The 25,840-nt window shown below is 42.9% G+C and overlaps 1 protein-coding gene across 1 annotated transcript in view; it reads left to right on the top strand.

Annotated features, from left to right (window-relative positions):
* The window catches only part of PNLDC1 (PARN like ribonuclease domain containing exonuclease 1), a 39,541-nt gene that overhangs the window by 9,283 nt on the left and 4,418 nt on the right, over positions 1-25,840 (top strand). Inside the window, exons 8-17 of the mRNA XM_087718225.1 lie at positions 1,725-1,804; positions 3,849-3,986; positions 5,597-5,666; positions 6,983-7,068; positions 10,281-10,336; positions 11,975-12,039; positions 12,957-13,010; positions 15,150-15,192; positions 17,080-17,176; positions 20,422-20,597. Of these exons, the coding sequence (XP_087574351.1) occupies positions 1,725-1,804; positions 3,849-3,986; positions 5,597-5,666; positions 6,983-7,068; positions 10,281-10,336; positions 11,975-12,039; positions 12,957-13,010; positions 15,150-15,192; positions 17,080-17,176; positions 20,422-20,597 (865 nt within the window). The remainder of the gene's footprint in view (positions 1-1,724; positions 1,805-3,848; positions 3,987-5,596; positions 5,667-6,982; positions 7,069-10,280; positions 10,337-11,974; positions 12,040-12,956; positions 13,011-15,149; positions 15,193-17,079; positions 17,177-20,421; positions 20,598-25,840) is intronic.

The following is a 25,840-nucleotide window of genomic DNA, read 5'->3' as shown; positions in this document are numbered from 1 at the left end:
TCTGAAAGGAACATAAGTCAAGAATGTGGTATAGATTCCTGGCTAAAGCATATTCCAGAAACAAAATCCCCTTTTATCTTGAATTCTGCTTTTCTTTGCTTCCAAATTTGAAACAGGCTCTGGGGGAATTGCAAACTCTCTCGTCTTTCCCAGCCTTGCTTCAGTCATATTTTTTGATATTTTGTCCCATTTCTCTTTCAAAACTTCAAAACTTTTTTTCTTCTCCAGGTTGTAGGGGGGCAGGATTGTCTTAATATGCATAATTTTTCTCCTTCATGGGTGTGGATATTGATAGTATGGTATGAGTGACTCTATTTCAGGAAGCTGTAGGTATTAATATGTGTGTAAGATGGCTCAGTGGCTAAGACGCTGAGCCGCATAACGGAGTGAGCTCCCGTTGCTTGTCCCAGCTTCTGCCAACCTAGCAGTTCGAAAGCATGTAAAATGCAAGTAGAAAAATAGAGACCACTGGTGGGATGGTAACAGCGTTCCGTGCGCCTTCGCTGTTTAGTCATGCTGGCCACATGACCACGGAGACATCTTCGGACAGCCCTGGCTCTTCGGCTTGTAAACAGAGATGAGCATACCCCTCCCCAGAGTCAGGAACGATTAGCACATATGTGCGAGGAGAACCTTTACTTAGTATACATAGCTATATGAAGTAGTTCATAAACTATATAACTCCATTCATGAGTACAATCTTTTAACAAAAGGGTCAGTGTTATTGATATGGAAATTTCCCCTCAAACTCTGTTTTGAAATGGTGCAGGGTTTTTGCATTGGGGAGAGGCTATAGTTTTTAAAGTATATTTGTTTGCTATATATAGTTTCTTTTAGTGATTAAAAGTGTTGGACTTGCAACTAGGAGCTGATAAGTTCTAGTCTTGCCTTAGGCATGAAAGCCAACTGGTTAACTTTGGGCCATTTACTCTGTTGAACATACCTCACAGGGTTGTTGGGAAAATAGGAGGCAGGAGAATTAGATATGTTTGCTACCTAGTACTGCCATAGGGATAGATAGATATGAAACTTTTGGGATGATAGAAATATATAAATATATACATAAAAAGGTGGGATAACAATATAATAAGATTGGATTTGACATTTTTATCCACCTCTTGAGTCCTTTCCTGTCCCAGATCCTTGGGAAGGACTTGATAGGTAGTTAAAAATGCCAACTCTAAACATCTGGCTAGCTATGCAACCAACCATAAAAATTACAGAGCATAAAGATCTGCAAATAGAAATAGAGCAACTATGGCAAAAGCAAAGATATTCAATAGTAATAGACACCTTGGGTGCAATCCGAACATCTGGAGCTCCACTTAAATAATCTCCACCAGTCAATTGCAAAAGGAAGCTTTATTTGGAACGGTTTATGACAGTATCTGTGATGATATATTTAGCCCCATCAAAACATTGATTGTTGTTGATTGTGCGACCAACCATAATAATAATAATATATTGAATAAAGGATAAGAAAATGTGTATGAATCTCATTTCTATTGGTGTGTGTGTGTTTCTTATCGTCTTACTTGTGTTTCTTATGTTCTGTTAACATTTTTATTTGGTGTGTTCACATCTCTCAATTGCATAACAGTGTGATGAATTTCTCACTTAAATGCTTTAATGCAAGGCTGAAGAACCTTTTTAGTAACAGAAAAATACGTTGAGATTATGCTATTTTCAACTGTACATTATGGTATTTACACTTTGTCTTACAGGCTTTCAAGTGATTGAACTACAACTCATTCTAAGAAAAGCTTTTCCAGATATTTGGACTATTCCTTTGGAAGATGAAAAAGTGAGTTTAATATTGTAGAATATTAGATAAGATTGGTATCCTCAAAGTCAATCTATCCCTGCCATTGAACAGGTTCCCAAGTTTGTAACAAAGATTTCTGACAAAGGTAGTTGTTAAATTAGGCTTTCCATATCACTAGGCACAGAACAAAATTGGCTTATGATATAGCCTTGCGAATTTCTTCTCTATTAGCAGCTTACTTCTTGCTACATTAACGGCTTATGCTATATTTCTTTATTAGCAGTTTATGCTATATGTAAGGCATGGGCATAGAGGGAGCTTCATTTAGATCCCGCCTAATTCTTAAGGAATAACACTTTTAAGGAAATGTCTGCTTATGAATAATTCTAGAAATTGTATTAGGAGTTTTTTTAAAAAATAAATACAGTATTATGGAATGTTAAATTAATATGTGTTGGAAAATTACTGTATTTTTCGGAGTATAAGACACACCTTTTTTCCTCAGAAAAGAGGCTGAAAATCTGGATGCGTCTTATACACCGAATACAGCATTTTTTTGCCTTCCGAAGCGCCGCCACTTCACCAAAATAGCCGTGCATACCCTTATGCAGGCTTTCAGAGAACTCCTGGGGGCTGGGGAGGGCAGAAATGAGCAAAAATGGACCTTTTATGCTCCCCCCATCTCCCAGCAGCACTCTATAAGCCTTCATAAGGCTATGCATGCAATTTTTTTGACAAAAAACGAGCCCGTTTTTGTGAAAAACTGGCCATTTTTTGCTCATTTTTAGGCCTCTAAAGCACTCTGCAAGCTATTCATGCCTTTTTTTTAACAAAATGGGCCCATTTTTGTGAAAAACAGGCCATTTTGGGGAGGTTTGCAGAGTGCAAAAACTTTTTTTTTCTCTTTGGAAAGCTCTTTAACTGATCGATGAGAATTACATTGATTAAGTGCCGTGTCAGCAGAAACACCTACCTATCTATTGTATGTCTCTCTATCTCTATTTCTCTCTTTCTATCCCTCTACCTACCTACCTACCTACACACACTTTCTCTCCCTACCTACCTACTGTATTTCTCTCTCTCTATCCCTCTACCTACCTACCTATCTCTTTCCCTACCTATCTACTGTATTTCTCTTTCTTTCTATCCCTTTCTATCCCTCTATCTGCCTATCTACTTTTTTTTTATTTGCCTCTTCAAAACCTTGGTGCGTCTTATACTCTGGTGTGTCTTATACTCCGAAAAATAGAGTAAGTGAAAACACTGAATTCTGAAATAATCAACTCTTTGAAATATACTAGAATAATAAAGGTAGTGATTGTCTTAAGGAAAAATTCACAGTATAATTTTAGGAAGAATTTTTGGGACTCATGTCATTGGGCAACTAGAACTTGATTAAACCGTGAAACCAGCTAGCATGAAATGAAAACATAATTAGAACAGGGGGAAAAGTATTGAAGAAGAGTAGAAAGTAATAAAATTTGGCACAGAGGTATTCTTTTCACTGAACATGCAACAATAACAGTTGAATTATTTTGTGACTGATTCCGTAGAAACTCTAGAGTCCATCTATATATGCTCCGATACTCTGTTTCTTGAGAGTTATAATAAAAATACAGAAGACTAAGCATTTGTGTGCTACAAATTTTATTAATGCATTTATAAATGGAACAAAATTATATAGATATAACTATGCATATACATTTGGTTAAATAGTCTTTCATTCTTCTTTAGAAATCTTCCTTTTTATCTTTATTTATATTTTGCCCAAAGGAAACGCACATACCTGTAGATGATGCAGGGGGAAAAACTGATGCAGTTGAAACAGAAAATGCTTATGTCTAGAACAAAAAATCTTTCCCTGCCCCTCCCTCCGCAAATCAGTGGTTTATTGCCTAGATTTTTCTGCAGTCACTGTAGACTGAAAAATTATCTCTGTTAAATATTATATAATAAATGTACCATCAGTTTGAACAGACAAATATGTTTTGACAGTTAAAAAGGCTGAGTATATTAAACATTTACCCAAGCAGATGTAACAAAAGAGAATCAGTTACTGACAACTACTGTTCTTATCTCTTAGTTGATGGTGAAAAAGGTGAATCCACAATACCGCTGGGTCCTGGAAAACACTGCTTTTGATCCATGTCAAAGAGAACAAATTCTTTATTCCGCAAGGGGCTTCACCAATATTTTCCAGACACTTGTGAAAGCTAAGAAGGTAAAGCCCAATTTTCTGTTAGAAAGTTCATTCATGATATAAACCTGAGCTACAAAATGCTTATTTATTATTAAATTTATTTTTCATCTATTTTGCCCTGGGGATACTCTAGGTCAGGGCGTGTCAAACTGGTGGACCGTGGGCTAGATGTGTCATATGCAGGCCACGAATAGGAAAAACGTCACAAAATGTCACGTGACGTTTGATATACGTGGTTTAGGTGGCTTACAACAATGAAAAGAAAAAAATTAAGAGTGACAACAACACCGAAATAATAGAACAATATGTGTGGGGAACAGAGAGCAAGGGGGCGGGAGGTGGAGTCTGCCATCAATCCAGCAGTTACCTGCAGCCTGGAACTCTCCCATTGGGACTCCAGGCCATCTGGCAGAGCCAGGTCTTCAAGCTCTTGCAGAAGGATAGGAGAGTGAGGGGCAGAATTTACCCTAAAACAGCAGCCCCTACCCTTTTGAGCACTAGGGGCCAGTTTTGTGGAGAGAGGTTTTTCTCGTAGACCAGAGGGGGCGTGGTTTCCCATGCTGCTTGCATCCCACAGATGGGGTTTTGCTTGTTTGAGTGGTCTGGTTTCTGGTTGATTGCGGCCTGGAGCTGGACCAAAGACCGGGAGTTGGGGACCCCTGCCCTAGAAAGTAGCATGTTTCAAAGAGTGGGTTCTGCGGCAGCGAAGGTTGTTCTTCTGGATCCTGATAGTCAAAGAGTTTTTTAACCAATGGGATCCGTAGTAAGCCTTCTCTGCCAGCATGAATAGGATGGGTTTGTCCTAGCAGGAACTACATTCACATACTTTATGTAGGAGATATACGTTCTACATGATTTAGAATAATCTTGAAATCTTGTTTGTGAAATCGCTGGATCCCATGTTCTGATTGTGGAAATTAATTTTCACTTTGGATATATTGTTAAATATTTTATTCTCTAGTGACAATATTTCCATGATGTTCAAAAATATTGCTATTATGTAAAACTATAACAGGAGTGGACAAGCTTTCATGGCTAAGACCTACAGTTGACCTTTAAACAGTATTCCAAAGGTCACATTCTACAAAGGGTGGACAAAAGTTAAAGTTCATTTTATTTGCATTTAAAATCCATTTAAATTCTGTGTGCCTATAAATCTGTTTTTGTAGAATTGTTTTCCCTTCTATCAGATTAAAATTTGGTAGTAACTTTTAAAGTCATTCCAAAAGACAAGTGTAAGGCTTAAGATAGGAGTCTACCTGATTTGAAATGCAAATTCCAAGGTCAAAGCTGCTTGCAAAAGGAAAACTAAACTAGGAGCTTTTTGTATCCAGTAGAATTGTACATAGGATGTCTCCTACAAACTTGCTAAGTATTCCAAGGGAAAGGAATGCTTTCCTATAATGTGTATTCTGTTGCATTTGAATTAGTGCTTTTTTTGTTTTTAGGGGGAAAAAAAGTTAACACTAACATATAATCAATCACTCTGTCCCTGGGTTTGGAAGCTTCCCTTCTGCAAAGCATAGCCCTAGCAAGCAAATTGCACTTAGTGATTTTAAAGGAGCAATGCAGGACCACAATGATATGCCTACAATCTTACCAAATTTTGTTTTTATTTCCATACTCTGTAGCCCCTGGTGGGACACAATATGCTGATGGATCTTCTGTATCTGCACGAGAAATTTTACAAACCCCTTCCTGGTAAAGTCATTTCGAATAGCAGTTGTATAGAACGTATCCCTCTTTCAGCTCTTAAGCAATTGCTCTTGATCTTTGCTGTTAGAAAAGAACTGGCACAGTTTTGGTCTCTTGCAAGTTTAATGGCATTAGGTTAATAAATTTACAAGCAAGCATTATGGGTAGTCCTCAACTTGCAACCATAATGGTCCTAAGTCTTGATGGTCATAAAGCAGGTCACCCACATGACCAATCCAATTTTACAATCCTTTTTTATGGTGGTCACTAAACAAATAACAGTTGTTAAGTCAACCCATTGTTCTCTATGGCAGTATTCTGACCTAGGCTTCCTGAGACAGTAAAAAGCACACGCTTAGTTCCAAAAACCCTCTTTTTATTTCAATTAAGTTCATTCACAGCCCATAATGAGTCACAAATAGTTTGTAAAGAGTCCGACAGGCTTTCAAAATAAGGCTGATAAGCACCCACCTTTATCTCCCTTGAAATGCTGCCAAAGACCTAATTTCCAATTAGCTTTGCAAGGCCAAACGGAGCACAGATTCAAAACTGAGTTTCAGAGTTTAAACTGACCAGAATGAACAAAGTTAGTTCCTGTAAAGGCTCATGTGCCTTTGCTCCTCCTTTATGTCTTATGGGAGGGGCCAATCATCTCCAAGCCTTACTCCCTTTCATTTTAACTGTTCTTGCCTTCTGGCAGCTCTGTGCATGTGTGCACTGGGAACAGGCTCCCCCTGTTCCTCTGCCTTGCTGATGTCAGGCTACGGAGGCAGCACATAACTCCCAGATGGCCCTGGCCCCTCTCTGCTCTTGTCCGAGCCTTCCCCAGACTCCAGGACTGGCCAATGTTCCTCCCTAACCTCCTCACTCCACAGGACACTGGCAGACCACAACAGGCAGCAGCACCCAATGTTTTGGGCGCCAGGGATGGTTCCATGGAGGGCAGTTTTTCCATGACTGGCCGGGGGGAGTGGGGGCATCGTTTTGCTTGCTGCTTGGATCTTGCATGTGGGTGGATGGCCCTTTGTTCACTTATGTAGACCAGTTCCTGGAGGGCCATGCACTAGTGCTGGTCACCAACCTGGGGGTTGGGTAGCCTTGTCCTACGGGACATTTTTACTGAAAACTAGGAGTAAATTCAGGCTGATTGCTGATCATGTGACTATTTGACTATGGAGAGGGCAGCCTATGGAACTTCAGAACCAAGTCATAAGTACTTTTAGCGCGGGCTCCTTTGTAACTATGAACAGTCATTAATAAACTGGTTGTAAGTCAGTAATTTGTTCTCCCTCCTTTTCCCTTTTTTTACTTACAATTTTCAGAAAAGTATGAGGAATTCAAAGATAACATTCACTTCCTGTTTCCTGTTCTTTTGGATACGAAGAACATCGCCAAAGCCACGTGGAAGGTCATTTTCATTCTCTACCACAATTAAAAATGTCCCAGCTTGTTTTCATCTGCAATTCTTTCTTCCTCACAAAGTGAGGGACTGTAGTTCAGTTCTTACTTTTTTAAAAAAAAGTATGCTTAATGTCCCAGACTAAATAGCTGAAGAATCTCAGTTTGTGACTGAAAGAAAAAACACTTGCGTGAGGCAATAAAGTGCCATTGACGTAAAGTGATTGGTTCTGGACTGTTAGACTATCAAACTCTGTCACTTTTATACTTCATTTTCTTTCAAATTAACTATTTTAATTCATTCAAATAAATGAGCACATAGTCATTTTCCGCTTTTAGTAAAGATTAAGAAAGCTTACTATTTGCTTTTCATTGTTCAATACTTCTTAGAAGAGCAGTGATCCCAGAGTTAAGTAGAAGTGACTTGCCAACTTCTGGTCTACTTTATCATACGTCCCAGGCTTATGAAGCCAGTGCTGCAAGAACTGGAAGAAAGTGTTGATAGGTTCCTGGGGAACCTGAGTATTACATTTATTAAAAGTTTTACACTTTAAGGCTGAGCAAATAGGAACTTCTATTTTTGAACTTACAAAAAAAATGATTTGGAAGCATGTAACAACTGGTTCGGCTCAGTGCTGATATCCCTGTTTGAGGGCTGCTTTGTAAGTTCTACACACTGATCTCAACAGTGCAGGCTGCTAAGAACATTGCTAATACTTATCCTCATTTAAGGAACGGGCTGGCCTTCCTTGAGTTTCACCTTAGGATCCTATTCCCCAGGCTTCCTGTTTTTGGGAGGGGTAGTTGATGAAGTTGAGATGTGTTTTCAGAGGAGCTAGAATAAAAATACGTTTAATCAGTTCTGGTGCATGTAAATTCCAGGCTTATTTAAGGGTGTTTTGTTTATAGCATAGAAAATTTAATAGTGAAATGGATAATAATCTCATTTTCCTCATAGGAAAACAAAGGTGAGAGTGGAAGACCCAGAGGCCAGTGTTATAAAAAAACATTCATAAGCACAATAGGTTTCACACTTTCCTTGTGACTTCCATGCTCTTACTGTCTTTTTATGGTTTGGTTTGGTTTGGTTTGGCTTTATTAGAATTTGTAGGCCGCCCTTTTCCCTGAGGGGACTCAGGGCGGCTCACATAAAACTGGGAAGGGGGGGATACAAACATCAAGATAGAGACATATAATAAAATGGTAGGCAACATACATTCATCATTCGGGAGGGGTAACTATCCTTATCCCCAGGCCTGACGGGCGAGCCAGTTCTTCAAGGCTATGCGGAAGGCTTGGACGGTGGAGAGGGTACGAATCTCCACAGGGAGCTCGTTCCAAAGGGCCGGGGCTACTGCTGAGAAGGCCCTCCTCCTTGTGGTTGCCAGCCGACACTGGCTGGCCGATGGAATACGGAGGAGGCCTAGTCTATGGGATCTTATTGGTCGCAGGGATGTAATTGGCAGAAGGCGGTCTCTCAAATATCCAGATCCACTGCCATGTAGGGCTTTATGGGTGATTAATAGCACCTTGAAGCGCATCCGGAGATCGACAGGTAGCCAGCGCAGCTCGCGGAGGATAGGTGTTATGCGGGTGAATCGAGGTGCACCCGCGATCACTCGCGCGGCTGCGTTCTGCACTAGCTGAAGTCGCCGGATGCTCTTCAAGGGCAGCCCCATGTAGAGCACATTGCAGTATTCCAGCCTGGAGATCACAAGGGCCCGAGTGACTGTTGTGAGAGCCTCCCGATTCAGGTAGGGTCGCAACTGGCGCACCAGGCGAACCTGGGCGAATGCCCCCCTGGTCACAGCTGTTAGGTGGTGGTCAAATGACAGCTGCGGATCCAGGAGGACTCCCAAGTTGCGAGCCCTCTCTGAGGGGTGTAAAATTTGACCCCCCCAGCCTGAGTGATGGAATATTAGTCAAATCTTTGGGAGGAAAACACAACAGCCACTCGGTCTTTTCTGGGTTGAGCACAAGCTTGTTAATCCTCATCCAGTCCATAACGGCCTCAAGACCCCGGCTCATCACATCTACCGCTTCATTGAGTTGGCACGGGGCGGACAGATACAATTGAGTATCGTCCGCATATTGATGGTATCTAATCCCGTGCCTGCGGATGATCTCTCCCAGCGGTTTCATGTAGATGTTGAATAGTAGGGGGGATAAGACCGAGCCCTGAGGCACCCCATAATTTAGGGGCCTAGGGGACGATCTCTGCCCCCCCACTAACACCGACTGCGACCTGTCCGAGAGGTAGGAGGAGAACCACCGTAGCACGGTGCCTCCCACTCCCACCTCCCGCAGTCGTCGCAGAAGGATACCATGGTCGATGGTATCGAAAGCCGCTGAGAGGTCGAGGAGGACCAGGATGGAGGGATGTCCTTCATCTCTGGCTCTCCAAAGATCATCCATCAATGCGACCAAAGCGGTTTCTGTGCTGTAACCGGGTCTGAAGCCTGACTGGAAGGGGTCTAGGTAGTTTGCTTCCTCCAAGGACCGTTGGAGCTGGAAGGCCACCACCTTCTCAACAACCTTCCCCAAGAAGGGAAGGTTGGAGACAGGACGATAGCTATTAAGGACAGCTGGATCCAAGGATGGTTTCTTCAGGAGGGGTCTCACCACCGCCGCTTTCAGTGCGGCGGGGAAGTTCCCCTCCTGAAGGGAGGCGGTCACGACCGCCTGGATCCAGCCTCGTGTCACCTCACTGCAGTTCGTGACCAGCCATGAGGGACACGGATCCAGAACACAGGTGGAGGTACTTACAGCTCTCATGGCCTTGTCCACATCCCCGGGGGTAACGTCCTGAAACTCAACCCAGAGCTGTTCTACTTGGTCCCCCTGTGTCTCGGCTGGAACTGCGGGGGTGGAGTCCAAGTCCGACCGAAACCGAGCAATTTTGTCCGCTAAGAATTGGGCATACTCTTCAGCTCTGCCCTGCAAGGGTTCCCCCGCCTCCCTTTTGTTCAATAGGGAGCGGGTTATCCTAAACAGGGCGGCTGGACGGGACTCAGCGGATGCGACCAGGGTGGCTATGTGAGATCTTTTTGCTGCCCTGAGTGCCCTGGTGTATTCCCTGGTGCAGGTGGTTACCATTGCTCGGTTCGATTCGGACTTATCGGACCTCCAACGGTGCTCTAGGCATCTCCTCCTGCCAATTGATTCATGTCCATGGCACCTAAAAATATTTGGTTTCTTTTTTTTTCTCCACCTTCAATACAGGAATTCCAGTTTCCTCAGGTTTCTTATCTGTTGGAGTTGTATGAAATGCTGTGCAGGTCAGCCACATGTCTCTTTCCTCCACTCTTCTCTGTTCAATCACTAAATATCTGATTAGTAATCTTAATAACTATTTCATTTCACTGACTGTTTATTCCAGTAAAAACTCTCAGAAATTGAATGGTGTTTTAGTTCTGTATTCTGTCTTCAATATTTCCTTTATTTAAACGGCACGTTGCTCAGTTTCACATTTGAAAGAGGAATAAGCAACCAATGTTTTGCACAAAAGTTTTGTCGTTCTCAGTACAGTAGTCTTCTCAAGCAGCAGATTTTAAGATACCATATTTTTCAGAGTATGAGATGCACCTTTTTCCCTCAAAAAAGAGGCTGAAAATCTGGGTGCATCTTATACACTGAATACAGCATTTTCTGCCTCCCAAAACTCTGCCCCCTTCACCAAAATGGCCGTGCATAGCTTGTAGGAAGCTTTTAGAAAGCTCCTGGGGGATGGAGAGGGCAAAAATGAGTAAAAAACAGTCCGCTTTGTGCGCAATTTTATCCCCCCCCCCATCCCCCAGGAGCACTCTATAATCTTCCTAAAGGCTATTCATACCCTTTAAAAAAAAAAAAAAGAGGCCCGTTTTTGCAAAAAATTGGCCTTTTTTTGCTTCTCCCCCCCCCCCTCTTTCCCCCAGTAGCACTCTGCAAGCCCCCTAAAGGCTATTAATGCCTTTTTGGGGGAGAAAAGCAGGCCCATTTTTGCGAAAGACGGACCATTTTTGGGAGGTTTGCAGAGTGCAAAAACTTTTTTTTAAATTTGCCTCTTCAAAACCTTGCTGCATCTTATACTCTGGGGTGTCTTATACTCTGAAAAATACAGTAACATTAGTCAATCCATCTGTAGAATTTGCTGATGTCATGATCATAAATTTGCAATTCTGTAGACAGTCAATAGGATGACCTTGATGGAGATAAAGGTTGCAAAATCCCAGATTTGGGGGCTAGGAGCAAAAATGTCTCAGATAGGCATACACACACACCAAAATAGGATTGAGTAGAATATGTTCATACTTGCAAGATTGTGTTACTATAGCCAATTTTACTAAAAGTAGTTTTAGGATGTGCATTGTGCTTGTTTCTTGTTCTGGTCTGCTTTAAAGGATTGTCATATGCATAGTTTCTGATAAATTAGGGAGTTTATATAAATGGTGTGGTTGAGAAGTTACAAGAAAGTATATATAAAACAGCGGTATGAGGCCTTTGCAGCTGACCTCTGGAGGCCTATTCAAGAAATTCTAGTCCCACTCAATTTCTCTGTTTCAAAGGAGCCAAATGAGTGAATAGGAAGGGTGAGGGAGAGAAGGGATACAACCCCTTCATGAAAAGAAAAGCAGCAGCAATAGGATTTCACTGGGGGGAGAGATGACTTCCCCAAAGCCCTACTTAAAATTTTGTCCCAACTACTGGTAGTTGGAGTTAGGAGGTGGAATCATTAGGTCTGATTCTGTTTCTTACCCCTACAATAAAATGCTAGCAGAATGGATACGCCTATACTATACATTCACTCATTCAACTGGCTTTTCTTGCTTTATTTTTTAAAAGTCCTAGTTTTTTCAAGAAGGGCCAGACAATGAAGATTATTAGTACTATCAAAAAGAAACATGCAAGGACTAAAAAGGATTTCTGCCTCTTAACAGTGTTGTGAATCCAACAGACCAGCTTTGTCCAGAGATTTTTCACTCAGATGATTGTCTCAGATATGGTACGTCTGGTTCGGAATGAAACTCTTACCATGAAACCATTATCACTGGTAAATCTAAAAAATGTCTTTTGTTTAGTTTGAAGAGATTTTTCATACTTGAAGAAAAAAATCACATTAATATGCATACTTTTGAGAACTATCACACAGTTCAGTTGCCTTCATTGCAGGAAACACTCAGCTTTGCTTTGAAAGGGAGTATCAGCTACCCCACTGCTCTTCACAGAGTTACCTGTTCTATTGCTGTCTTATTCCTTATCTACAAGAGAAAGGTCAACTTAATAGAATATGACTATTATCTACCTTCTCTTTTTTAAATAATAATTTTATTAAAGATTACAATTATAAAAGTAAAATAACTAAAGAAAGTAGAAGAATGAAAAGTAGAGTGCACAGAAAAGAAAGGAAAATGAAAAATAGAAAAGAAAGAAGTAAAAATATAGTAAAGAAAAAGCTCATAAAGAAGTGACTTTCACCTTCATTACAACAAATAGAAATACTTTTAGTAGTTTATCACCTTTTAATTACAATAAATGATCTCTTCTTTCCTTTATTGTTTATAGATTTGTTTATCAACATATCTATTTTAATCTTTTAAGCATTTTTACATCATATAATACATTTATAACTTTATTTTAATAAAATAAACCAACTTTATATTCCTTACTTTCAGTTCTAACAATCTTACTCTTCAGTGCATTCAAAAAGTGTTGCAAAACTTTATATCCTTTCAGTTTTTCTTTCCCCCTTGTCACAAGATTTTTTTGTGTAAATCCAATGTAGAGGAATTATTTTGGTTACTCTCTTAATTATTGGTTCATATATCACTTTTAATTTTTATAACATCAGCCATCTTTTATATGTCTACTGTAATATCTTTTTCCATGATTTATCTTTTCTCTACATTTGAAAACTTTCAGCTATAAATAAGTATCCTCATGAGGCCGCCTATGATGCATTCCTCTGTGGAGCAGGTATGTGCTTTATCTTTAAGAATCTAATGTATTTCTTTTTTAGGCTTTGTCCAATTTCAGACATGGACTTCCCAAGGGGTGGGAAACAGGTAGCTTTACAGTTATAGCAATAGCACTTAGATTTATATACCACTTAACAGTTGTTTACAGACCTCCCTAAGTGATTTAGAGAGTCCGCATTTGCTCCCAACAGTCTGGGTCCTCGTTTTACTGACCTTGGAAGGATGGAAGACTGAGTCAGTGAGAATCAAACTGCTGGCAGTCGGTAGAATTAGCCTGCAAAACTGGATTCTAACCATTGCATCACCACAGCTCTTTATAGAATTATGCCGTCCACTTGTTCGGATGCAACCAAGTAGCTTCTGTCCTATTTTCTCCTATAATGTACAAAGGAAAACTTCAGCATAGTTAGATCTTTCACTTTGCAGCTTTTGTTCTCTGTATCCTGACCTTCACAGCTCATGAATATATAAAATTTGTAAATGTTCATTTGTTGCTAGTGAAATTCCATGGATAACTCATTTTTTAAAAATATATTTGTATGCTTTTCCTCTGAAAAGTAAATTCCCAGCTGGAAATCTCCCGATTTCCATTTACAGACAGTCCTCATTTAATTATCCTACTTGGGACCAGAATTTCTGATGCTAATTGAAGCAGTTTCTTAGTTAAATCATCACACGACTGCATCACTTGGCAATGGTAGTTCCAGGAGTTTTTTTCCCCTGGTTGTGAAGACTGTACCGTTGTTAGGAAAAGACCTCACACCTCTCCCAACTGAGGCAGCTGCTTCCCTTTGCAATGCTTTATGTGCCTCAATAGCAGAAGTAAGAAAGTGGCAAAGGTCAGCGAGGGGTAGCAGGGGTAGGTTTCAGTGAAGTGGAGGGTAGCCAAAAGGCTAGAGATGGTGTGGGATAGGGAAGTAGGAGGAATTGAAGTGCATGCTGCAGTCAGAAATAAGGTGGACTGCCCAAATTTTGGAGCCATGGCGGTACAGTGGTTAAAATGTAGTATTCAGACTAATTTTGCTGACTGCCAGCAGATCCTGAACTAATCAAGATTGATTCAGCTTTCCAGCTAATCTTCTTTACTAACTTCTTTCCGTGGTTACTAAAATGAGCACCCAGATTGTTGGGGGCAATATGCTGACTCTGTAAACTACTTAGAGATGGCTGTAAAGCACTATGAAGCAGTAAATAAGTCTTAAGTGTTATTGCTATGGAATGACATAGCTGCAGAGGTATTGCAACGGCCATAACTTTGAGGTCCCGTCATAACTAACTTTGAATGGCTGCTGAATTAATGCTTGTTTATCAGGGACTACTTTTATAATTCCCTCATTAGTGTATTTAAAAAAAGCAAATGAAACAGTAACATTTGTGCCTCCTGCATGAGTACATATTCCAGTCCTTTTGGGAATGGTTGTAAATTCTTAGCTAAGGAACCAGCCATAATGTTACTACTGTAGCTTTTGCAATTCGGCAAATGTAGGAGTACTTGAAGGGTTAGTTAGTTGGGTGCCCTCAAGACAGACTCAAGGCTGTTTAAAGTTTAAAGTAGTGGAAATTTTGAGTAATAGCAATAGCAATAGCAGTAGACTTATATACCGCTTCATAGGCCTATCAGGCCTCTCTAAGCGGTTTACAGAGAGTCAGCATATTGCCCCCAACAATCTGGGTCCTCATTTTACCCACCTCGGAAGGATGGAAGGCTGAGTCAACCCTGAGCCGGTGAGATTTGAACCGCTGACCTGCTGATCTAGCAGTAGCCTGCAGTGCTGCTCTTTAACCACTGCGCCACCTTGGCTCATATAGTAGTTCAGAGTAGTTCAGAGAACCGGTAAATGCCACCTCTGACTGGCCCCACCCCCATCTATTCTCTGCCTCCCAAGTCCTAGTTGATTGGGAGGAAATGGGGATTTTGCAGTAACCTTCCCCTGAAGTGGGAAGGGAATGGAGATTTTAAAGTATCCTTCCCCGCCACGCCCACCAAGTTATGCCATGCCTACCAAGCCACGCTCACAGAACTACGTCCTTGTGGGATTCTCTTTTCATTTAATAGTTTTCCCATTTCTTTTTCCAGTCATATCACTAATAGTAACTAACAATGGATATATAACTGTATACATATCCTTTCTTCTAGTTCTTCTTAAAATAGCTCACTTGCTCCTTTGCAGAAAAACTGGGTAAGTTACAGTTTGACCTTTCATTGATAAGTGTGAATGGCAGTGAGTGATTTTTTTTTTATTGATTGCTCTTTCATGTAAGAAGTTGAGAAATATCTACATAACTGATAAATAGTCTGAAAGAGTTATCAGAAATGTGAATAAATTTGATAACCTCACCAAATTACTTAGAATAGTTTAAAAAATTCACAATTCTAAATGTTATATTCTTCACTTAAAGAAGTTTAAAGGAATTTATTTTATGTTAGGAGACAAAAATCCTAAGTAGCATCCCCTTTTTAGGATTTGAATTAATGGTAACTAATCAGGAGGCCTTGGAATTCTTGTTGAATCAATATGTTCGGTTTTTGTGAATAAAGTTAGATATCACATCTTAGAGACTGAGATAAATTTCTCCATATTTATTACTACACACAAAATGATACCGTATTTTCACGACCATAAGCCGCACTGAAAATCCTAAAATTTGATCCAAAATCGGCAGTGCGGCTTATAACCCGGTGCGCTTTATATGTGGAAAAAGATCTCCCAGCTGCTTTGCTCCTCGCGACTGCAACAGATGTCCAGAAGCGGCCCCTGGGGCCAATGGGGACCGGACCCCCAGCTCGACAGCCCCTGTCGCCTCTGGACGTCCACTGCAGCTGTGAGGAGCCGAGGAGAGCGCGGAGAAGAGCGCGCGACGGCCCCCGGCGCTCCGGGAAGCGGGAGAGGCGCGCGGCCCGGCCTCTCCTCCCTGGACGCCGCAGCAGCAGCCCCAAGCGCACCGATCCCCGCGCCCTTCGCATCGGGGCATGCTCTTGCAGCACGCCCCGATGCGAAAAACACAGAGATCGGTGCGCCCGGGGCCGCCGCCGCGACGTCCAGGGAGGAGAAATCAAACCGTGCGCCTCTCCCGCCTCCCGGAGCGCCAAGAACCGTCACGCGCTCCCCTCCACACTCTCCTCGCCTCCCCACAACCGCAACAGACGTCCAGAAGCGACAGGGGCCACCGAGCCGGAAATCCAATCCCCACCAGCCCCAAAAGCCGCTTCTGGACATCTGTTGCAGTCGCGAGGAGCGGCACGAAGGCTCCCGGCGCTCCAGGAAACACCGAAAGCAGCTGGGAGAAGCGCGCGGCCCGGCCTCCCCTCCCTGGACGCCGCAGCAGCAGCCCCAAACTCACCGATCCCAGTGCCTTTCGCATCGGGGCGCGCTGCAAGAGCATGCCCCGATGCGAAAAACACAGAGATCGGTGCGCCCGGGGCCGCCGCTGCGACGTCCAGGGAGGAGAAACCAAGCCGCGCGCCCCTCCCAGCCACCCTCGGAGCCCCCCGGAGCGCCAAGAACCCTCGTGCCGCTCCTCGCGACTGCAACAGATGTCCAGAAGCGTCGGGAAATGTGCGGCTTATAACCCGGTGCGCTTTATATGTGGAAAAAGTTTGAAAAATTAACGTTAATTGATACTGCGGCTTATAATCCGGTGCGGCTTTTGGTCGTGAAAATACGGTACATGTATTTCTGGTAAAATCGGTAGGTGTTGTAGATTTAGAAAAAGGATATGAATAAATCAACAGGTTACAGAAGAAAGAGCATTTTTTATATAAGGGGAAGGTTAAATGTTAGGCATTTTTGTTTGAAAAAGAAGCATTAAGCTTGGATTTGACAGCTCAAAAACTAAAAAAAAAAATGAAACTGAAGAAGGCATACTGAGATATTGTATATGATGATTATTGGGCTAAAAGGTGCAAATTGTCTAATTACATTTTCTTTTTTTCAAAGAACAAACATTTTAAGCTGGACAAAAAGCCTTAAATGGGAATTTGGCATTTATACATTGCAGTCATGGTATCTGTCTCCAATCCAACTTTGTTAAATGATTAAAAACTCACTTTATTTCCTTTCATTTAGTCATCAAACAGAAGCACCCACTTTTTCTCAGTACCTTGATGTATTAGCTGCATATGTGAATCAGGTGAACTTGATTCGAGGTGGAATTCAGAAAATTGTGAGTATGAAATACAAAAGGATTCTATCAGCCAGTTATGAGAAGAGATAAGCTAGCAAGTTGGGGTGAGCAGCTTCAGATTTCCGTTGAAATGGCAGGGCTAACTATTTGAACCCTGTTTTGTTCTGTCTTGTAATGGATGTAGTAAATCTTTCATTAAGGCACTTAATGTATTCCTTCAATTCCCCCACCTCCCATTCCCGAATTGGATTGGTTGCTATTGCACATTTGTCCCTTAAAGCCATACCAAAATCGAAAAAGTAAGAACAAAAAAGCCCTGAATTTTAGATTGGCTGCCCTAATGATACCATAACATCACAAGCAATGTCCTCTGTGAGTCTTTAATCAGAGCACAAAAGCTGAGTTATGGCCACTACTCTCCCTCATCTGCTTAAATTCTACAAGATTGATCTCTAACAGGGCTGGAGAACTATGGCTCTTTTATGATCTGTGAACTTCACCTCCCATAATTCCTGAGCCAGCCATGTTGGCTCAGTTGTAAAAGGGCCCTAGTTTCCCACCCCTGCCCTATGTAGTGGGCCTCAGGAATAAGGTGTTTGGGGGCAGGAGGCTTGTAATAACTGCACAGTAAAAGACTGGGATGTTTGAGTGCAGAATATGGGGGAAAAGAGGGATTATTACTTCATCGTATGAATTGCTTATACCAGATTTCTGTCCCACTTACCACTTTTTCTGTTGGGTAATGAAAAAACATGATTTTTGCAGCCAGAGGAGCCTACCTTTTCCCTTACAGAACTTGTATTTGTTATGGGAGGAACTGTGAAATTAAGGATCTCTTTCTTTCTTCTCCTTTCTCCCTATATAGGCAAGGAAGCAAAACAGGATCATTTATTAAGATACTGTTAATGGCAGCATATGTGTTATTCATATCATAGGAAGAAAGTAAATGTCCAATTTTTCTGATTAATAATCAGCAGCACTATAATAAAGGCAGCTGACTACATGCCCTAGTTTACCACATTTGATTAAACGTTTTGCCCTAGTTCATATGAATAGAGAAATGTTTCAAATTTAGTGTGAGTCTCCAGGATCTTTTGAGTAAATATGTTTCCAGGGACCCACTTAAAATAGGCTATCAGGAACTTTGGGAACATCATTAATTCCCAATGTTGACAGCATTCTGTTTTCTCTAAATATGGGCATCTGAACAGCATGCAGTTTCTTTGACCTTTTCACTGCTTTCTTTAACATTTTTGGGTATGTCAGGGAGGTTGGTTTGTTTGTTTTTCTCCATACTCTGTTTTTGAGTTTTAATGTAGCTGGATAGAAATTCAGCAATATACCATTCCCTTTGATATGATATGATATGATATAAGGAAAAGAGGGTAGTGATGATCAGAGGTAGTATTCAGCAAGTTCTGATTAGTTCTGGAGAACTAATTTTGAGTAGTTCGGACAGCCAGTAAATACCACCACTGACTGACCCCACATCTATTCTCTGCTTCCCGAGTCCCAGCTGATCAGGAGGAAATGGAGATTTTGCAGCAACCTTCCCCTGAATTGGGGAGGGAATGGAGATTTTGCAGTATTCTTCCCCTGCCATGCCCACCAGGTCATGCCACACCCACCAAGCAACACCCACAGAACCGGTAGTAAAAAAAAATTGAACCCCACCACTGGTGGTGACAGAACACTCCTGTCTTGCTTTGAGGTCTCAATATTTAAATCTTTTCACCAACTTCATTATGTAATTTTTTTTTAATGGAAAGGGTTAGATGATGGCCTGGAATTCAGTGGGAAATATATATGGATGCTACATTGCCATCCTTAATTACAGACTCATGTGATTAGTCATTATTTAATTTCCAAAAGCAGATTTCCTTTATAAACATTCATGTTGTAGCCCCATAGTGAAGTTATATTCCAAAAGCATAGATTCTTAGTAGATTTAATTGTTTCAAATTTACATTTCATGTTTTCAGGACTACAGTCTGTCAAGTGTGTTTTTATCCCCAATATCAAATCCAGGATTCCCAACCATGTAACATTATTGAAGAGAGTAAAGATTCTGCTGTAGTAGGAGAAACCCCAGCAGGAAGGAGGGAGTTGGAGTACTTATCTCCAAGATCTTTTCCAACCATTGCAGTTTGTGATTGTATGATGGTTTTGAATTGTACTCAATTTTTTGTGTTTTTTTGCATCAGGCCATAAAATTTGTTCTGTGGCAATATTGCCAATCCCTCTGAAGCTGCCAAATTTAGAAAGCAAGTATCACTTGGATTTCTGGATAAGGTCTTTAATGCCAGTAGGATAATGTAACAGAACCTAGAAAGCTTGCCAAAATAATTCTTCAGATCAACTTAATACCTAGTTTAAAACTTAGTTGCATTGATGGAGAATGGCTAAGATGCCAGGTTTTTCCTACCGATTTAATTTTTTTAAATTTCTTTTTACTGTTGTTGTGAGCTTGCCCAGAGTTGTGTCTCTAAAAATGGGCAAAAAAGAAAGCTAGTTACTTTTGAGTTTGTTTCTCACAATTCTGCCCTTCTCCTGGATTCCAGAATCTCTTCCTTAATGATTCTGCTTCCTCCTTTTATTGACTTGATGGTTCCTCTGTTCCCAGGTTAAGTCCAAACAACGTTAAAAATGGTTCATTTTTACCTTCTTCCTGAATGTTTTTTTTTTTAATGTCCCTTTCTAACCTGTAGCTCTGGGATTTCCTGCTTGTTTTCCACGCAAGTATTGGCCAACTTTTCCTTTAGATCAGCTAAAATCAACTGGACTTGGACTTTGCCATTAATATGTTATCAATATATTTAATAAGCAAGACAGCCTTTAAAGGATATGATCCTTTAGTTTTTAAAAAATGTTTACATTAATTCTAAGTTCCCATCAATGTACAGCAGAAGTGGTATTCAGCAGGTTCTGACCAGTTCTAGAAAACCGATAGCAGAAATTCTGAGTAGTTTGGAGAACTGGTAAATACCACTTCTATTCTCTGCCTCCTGAGTCCCAGCTGATTGAGAGGGAATGGGGATTTTGCAGTATCTTTCCCCTGGAGTGGGAAGGGAATGGAGATTTTACAGTATCCTTCTCCTGCCATGCACACCAAGCCATGGCACACCCACCAAGCCATGCCCACAGAACTGGTAGTAAAAAATTTTTGAATCTTGCCACTGCCATACAAGCATGTATCTGTTTTGTATAGAATGCCATAATATTTCAGTTAATAGTCTGAAACATATTTGGTTCTCTCAGTAACTGAACATTTATTATTTCCTCAGAATTTTTCTGGCGCGGATGACCTAACATCACGTCCACCCCTCCTACTAGCCACTGTGAAGGGGTGGCATGGGGTAACTGAAGAGCAGATTCATCAAGAGTTGAGGAGTTTCTGCAGGTTTAATGTCCGTCAGCTAAGAATGAACCAGTTTCTCCTGCTCTCCAATTATTTTAAAGAGTAGGTGATTAAAATCGCAATTGTGCCTGAATCTGCAATTTTCTGACTGTATGGGCTCTCAGTCTATGGACCAGGTTGCCACTGTATGGTCACTTTTGTTAGGGATTTTCAGAGTTGGATGATCATCTGTCTGTGATGTTCTAGTGGATCATGCACTGAGCAGGAGGTTGGACTAGATAACCTCTAAGAACCTTTCCAACTCTCTGATTTTATCAGTGATACTGTCTTTCTTCCCAAATAATATGACAATGAATCTTTCAAACATATTTAAAAGATGGATAAATCTTAAAATTATCTTTACATGCTCAAACGTCTTGTGATCTGTTGTCTTGGTTTTCTTTAAAATGGTCTCACTTTCTAATTATGTACTATCTGGAACTTATCTAGAGATTTAAATAGTTCAAATTCCATTAGTATTTCAACCTTTTGTTTTCTCTCAACCTCTGCCCCTGCTTACATTTCCCTTTTCCCATCTGAAAACAAAACTACTTATAGCTTCAAAGAATAGGAACAAATTATTGGTAATTTCTCAACAATTCTGAGTCCCTCTTCTGCAGCTATTTCCTCATTCGTCAGTGGTTTAAAGATTTGTTATGAAACCATGGCTTATGTGCCAGAATGGATAAGTTCATAAGGCAAATGCATATTTGCATATTAAGGCAAAACTAAACCAAGTATATTATATACTAGTGTTGTGATTGAGCTTTTAATTATCAGTCCTAAAAACAAAATAAGGAAATGAAACTTGACTTAAATGAAATGTGAGGTTGTGTAGGAGAAGTAAGACCAGAGGTTGCTGTGAAATAGTTCCTCTTGGTATTTTGCTTTGGCCAAGAAAGTACAATTAAAAAGAAAAAGGTGGAAACTTGAGGGAAAACAAGGTGGCATCTTCTTTTCCTTAGGAGAAAGGGCTAACACATAAAACCTTTGCACTGTGAGAATATGAGTAAGCATGCTTTGGTAAGGTTGACATGGAGGTAAGTTACTGTAAGCGGCTGTAGATTGGCCAGAGGCAGAAAAAACTCAGTCCCTTCATCCTCTGACTGCCTTCCTGTTCTCCTGTGCATTGCTTGGGGAATCCAAGCAAGGGTTAACTTTGTCCATTAGCCTAGAGACTGAGTTTCATAATTGTTGACCACGTCTCCTCTGACTGGGATAGTTCAGTTTTTTAACTCAATCTAGCCTTAAAGAGACGCAAAAGTTTTCTCCTCAAGGATAATAGACAAAATTAGCTCATTTGACTTGGATTTTTCCTCTTTTTCCTCTACCTGTTTGATTACGGATGGTTGGTGTTCGTTTCCTTAAAATTATAGAACTCGCAGTTCCTTTGTTACTCTAGCGGCCGCAGGAAAGTTCGCCAGGAGGATTATTTGCCGGATGACCGGAACAGGTCTCATCAGTAGAGGGTCGGTTCGCCACTCTCTTCCCTGATAAGTGGCTGTGGTGAGAGTTGGTTCAGTGCTCTCATGTCGGCGCGGGACTCAGCAACCCACTGGTACCGCTTCCCATTCTCTTCGCTTGCCGTGATAAAGGTAGCGCGACCTTGCCTCCAGTGGGCGTGGGCGCAATTGTCAGGCGTGGATCGCCGTTTCCAGCGCTTTGGGAGCCTTGCTGCCGCCGCACAGTTCCAGGTGAGTCAGCCGCACCATTTCAGCTGCTGGCATTCCGCCCCCCTCCCTCCGGACAGTGAACGACGGCGGCCATTTTTTGGAAGCACTTTTGAATTTCATACCGACACAGTAGCTGACGCCAGCCAATTGAGCCGTTAGTGCCTTCGTGCCAAATCTGCCACAGGAAGGGGTGAAGTTTGCTTTTCATGCTCAACTGTGATTGAGTATAGAGAGAGTCATTGTGCTGCAGAGGTCGGTTCACCGCCATTATTTAGCACCGTAACGAGTCAGCTCGCCAATTTATCAGAGGTTTGCCCTGGTTTCAGAAGTGAGCTTGAGCCTTTCAACTCTCTCCCGCTTCCCCATGCATTACCATGGCCGATCATTCTGTTTCTAGAGGCAGTGATGGAGCTTCCAGCTCCTTCCCGCTGCATTCTGAGACCGCTGGGCCCAGCACCGGGGGGCGTAGGTCCACCACTAGGGCCTCTAAACATAAATAACGTGCGCCATCTGCAGCCCCGGATAGGGCTGCCAAGTGCAAAGAGAAGGCCAAGTCTTCGGCCTCGGCTCCTGGGCCCACCACTAGGTCCCCTCCTACTTTAGTGGCCGAACGTCATTCTCCTGTTCCCTCGATTCCTCCAGCGGAAATCCAGGGCTGGTCCCCCAATCTTCCCACACCACTGGGGAGGGTGCAGATGAGGGGGATTTGGGGCCCCGATCTACCCCAGATCTGTCTGCGGTGGGCCCGACCACAAGTCAGGCATCCCCGCAATCAGAGCCCGCGGCCACGTTCACACCCATGGCTGCAGGCCTCAGGGCCAGGGATGGACCCGAATTTAATTTGCCCCCAGAACTTCATAGCATGATTTCTGCAGCCATTTCCCGCTCCCCCGTGCATTACCAGAGCTGCAGCGCAGGGCCCAGTGCCCTGTTCTTGTCAGCATTGCCAGGAATTATCTATTTCTCAGGCTGATCCTCCTTCACCACCGCCTTCAGCTTACAGCGAAGGCTCTATCCTAGGTGAGGAGGAGGATGTTGCTGCCCTAGAATTGTCGGATGATGACGGTCCAGTGCAAGATACACCGGCCTTCTCTGGCCTATTCTGGCCTGCCTTATTTAAATCACTTTTGTACAAAGCTAAGACAACTACCAAGATGGGTGATGCTACCACTCAAGCCAGTACGGCTGTGGGCCTTGATTCCACTGACGGCTTTTTTGCAGAACAGGTGCAGGAGCAGGAAGTCATACCTCTCCCGAAGCTGTTTCTGGACATTGTTCAGAAACAGTGGTCCCAACTGACGGCTGTCTCCCCCCCCCCCCCCCAGTAAGGTCTTAAGGCCAAGGATACAAAGGCCGAACTATTCATCCGCAAAATGCACCAGGAGGCTGCCTGGACTTTCCTTACAGCCATAGCAGCTTCTTTTCTTAATAGAACTTTGTTGGTTTGGTTGCAACAGCTGCAGTCTAGGCTTCCACCTGAGGACTTCCGACTACAACAGGATGTAAATAAACTGGTGGCAGTGCTGGAGTTCTCTTTGGATGCTACACTCAACGGGGCCAAGTTTGCATCCCACGCAGTAGCGTCCAACGTGGCATCCCGCCGGCTCCTCAGGCTTCACCATTAGCAAGGTGATTTACACTCAAGGGAGGTCCTCTGTTTGGGGCTGTGTTGGATCCTATTTTAATTGAAAATAGGGACAAATGCAAAGTGCTTCCTTCAACCACCAGGTGTGGGGACAGGAGACAACAATCATATCATAGAAGACAGCCCTTTTGGGCCGGGGACTCCGGGTACAACACTGCCCCATACGTTCCTCCCTATTCCAGGCCATTCACCCAGCCACAGGACAGGAATCAGGACTGCTCCGGTATCAGGGACAGGGGTCGCTAACAGGGCCAACAACAGCAGGCCCTGTGGCCATTTCGTGGGAACAGTAACCGGTCCTTTCGCAGGTTATGGTGACTCACACAAGGTGGGGCCCATTGGTGGGCATCTCACATCTTTTGCCTCCCATTGGGCAGAAACCACCTCGGATGCGTGGGCACTTCAGACCATGAGTCTGGGCCTCACTCCGGAATTTCTCGCTATCTCCCCGAGGCGTTTCATCAGTGTCCCATACCAAGGTACCAGATAAAGAGATGCCTGATAGACTCCGAAATCAACCATCTGATTTCCATAAATTCTATAGAAAGTGTACCTCAGGGGCAGGAAAGGCTAGGGTTCTACTCTATCCTCTTTTTGGTCCCCAAAAGCTCGGGAGGATGGTGAGCCATCCTAGACTTGAAACGGCTCAATCTCTACCTGAAATATCAGAGGTTCAAAATGCAGTCACTCAAGAGCATTCTGACCTGCATCCGGCAGGGCAACCTTCTGACCTCTGTGGATATCAAGGAGGCATATCTCCACGTGCCAATACACCATCACATCGAAGGTTCTTGCGATTCCAGTTTGCAGGACACCATTTCCAATACCGTACCCTGCCATTCGGCCTTTCAGCGGCCCCGCAGACCTTCACGAAGTTGTTGGCGGTGATAGCGGCATCTCTCCAGTCAATTCCGATAAGGGTCAACTGTTATTTAGACGACACCTTGATACTATCGTCTCCCCCAGATATGGCAAGGCAGAATTTGCAGACCATGATCGAAGCATTGCAACTCCACGGCTTTGTCTTGAATCTTCCAAAAAGCCACTTGCACCCGACCATGTTCCTCCTCCATCTCGGGACCATCATCGACTCCGAACGGTGCATGGTGTCGCTTTTCCAGGAAAGACGCTGAAGCCTTCAGACCCTGGTGAGTCAAGTGCAAATGCAGCAATCTCTTCCCCTCGCGGTCCTCTCCCAACTGCTGGGGAAGATGATCTCCTGTATAGATATTGTTCCGTGAGCGAGGTTTCACGCACGTCCTCTCCAGTGGTTCTTGCTCCCATTTCAGGGGGCTCACACCAGTCACTCACAGACCCAGGTCCGTTTGTCTCCCAAGGTATTGCTTTTGCTCCGCTGGTGGACTTGTTCCAAAATCCTTGAAGGGTGCCTCTTCAAGGAGCCGGACCATGTTGTAGTAACAATAGATGGGAGTCTATTCAGATGGGGAGCCCATGCCTTGGGCCGAGTGACACAGGGTCACTGGAGTGCCCAGGAATTGCAGAACAGCATCAACTGGCTAGAGCTTCAGGCGATCTGCCTAATTCTCCGTGACTTTCGAGACCTGATGATGACCAACCACGTGTTGGTTCTCACGGACAATGTAGCTTCCAAGGTGCATGTCAACCGCCAGGGAAGCCCCAGGTCCCGGGCCTTGATGCTGGAAGCAGAATATCTTCACCATTGGGCGGAGACTCACCTGTTATCACTTCGGGCGGAGCACATTTCAGGCACAGCCAATGTACAGGCGGATTGGCTGAGCAGAACCACAGTAGACCAGACGGAGTGGCAGCTCCATCCGACTCTATTCCAGGAACTGTCTCACCGCTTCGGCCGGCCCCAGGTGGCCCTCTTTGCTCAACCGTACAATGCACACTGTCAAGGTTCTTCACCAGGTATTACATTCAGGAAGCAGAAGGCACCGACACCCTTCGCAGCCCCTGGCTGGAGGGTCTCCTATACGCCTTCCCACCTCTCCCACTCGTACCGC

The sequence above is a fragment of the Thamnophis sirtalis genome, unplaced genomic scaffold (genome assembly GCF_051295495.1).
Source record: "Thamnophis sirtalis isolate CommonGarterSnake01/CBP01778 unplaced genomic scaffold, rThaSir2_p1.2 scaffold_6, whole genome shotgun sequence".
NCBI lineage: Eukaryota > Metazoa > Chordata > Lepidosauria > Squamata > Natricidae > Thamnophis > Thamnophis sirtalis.
This window is presented reverse-complemented; position numbering and strand designations above follow the sequence as displayed.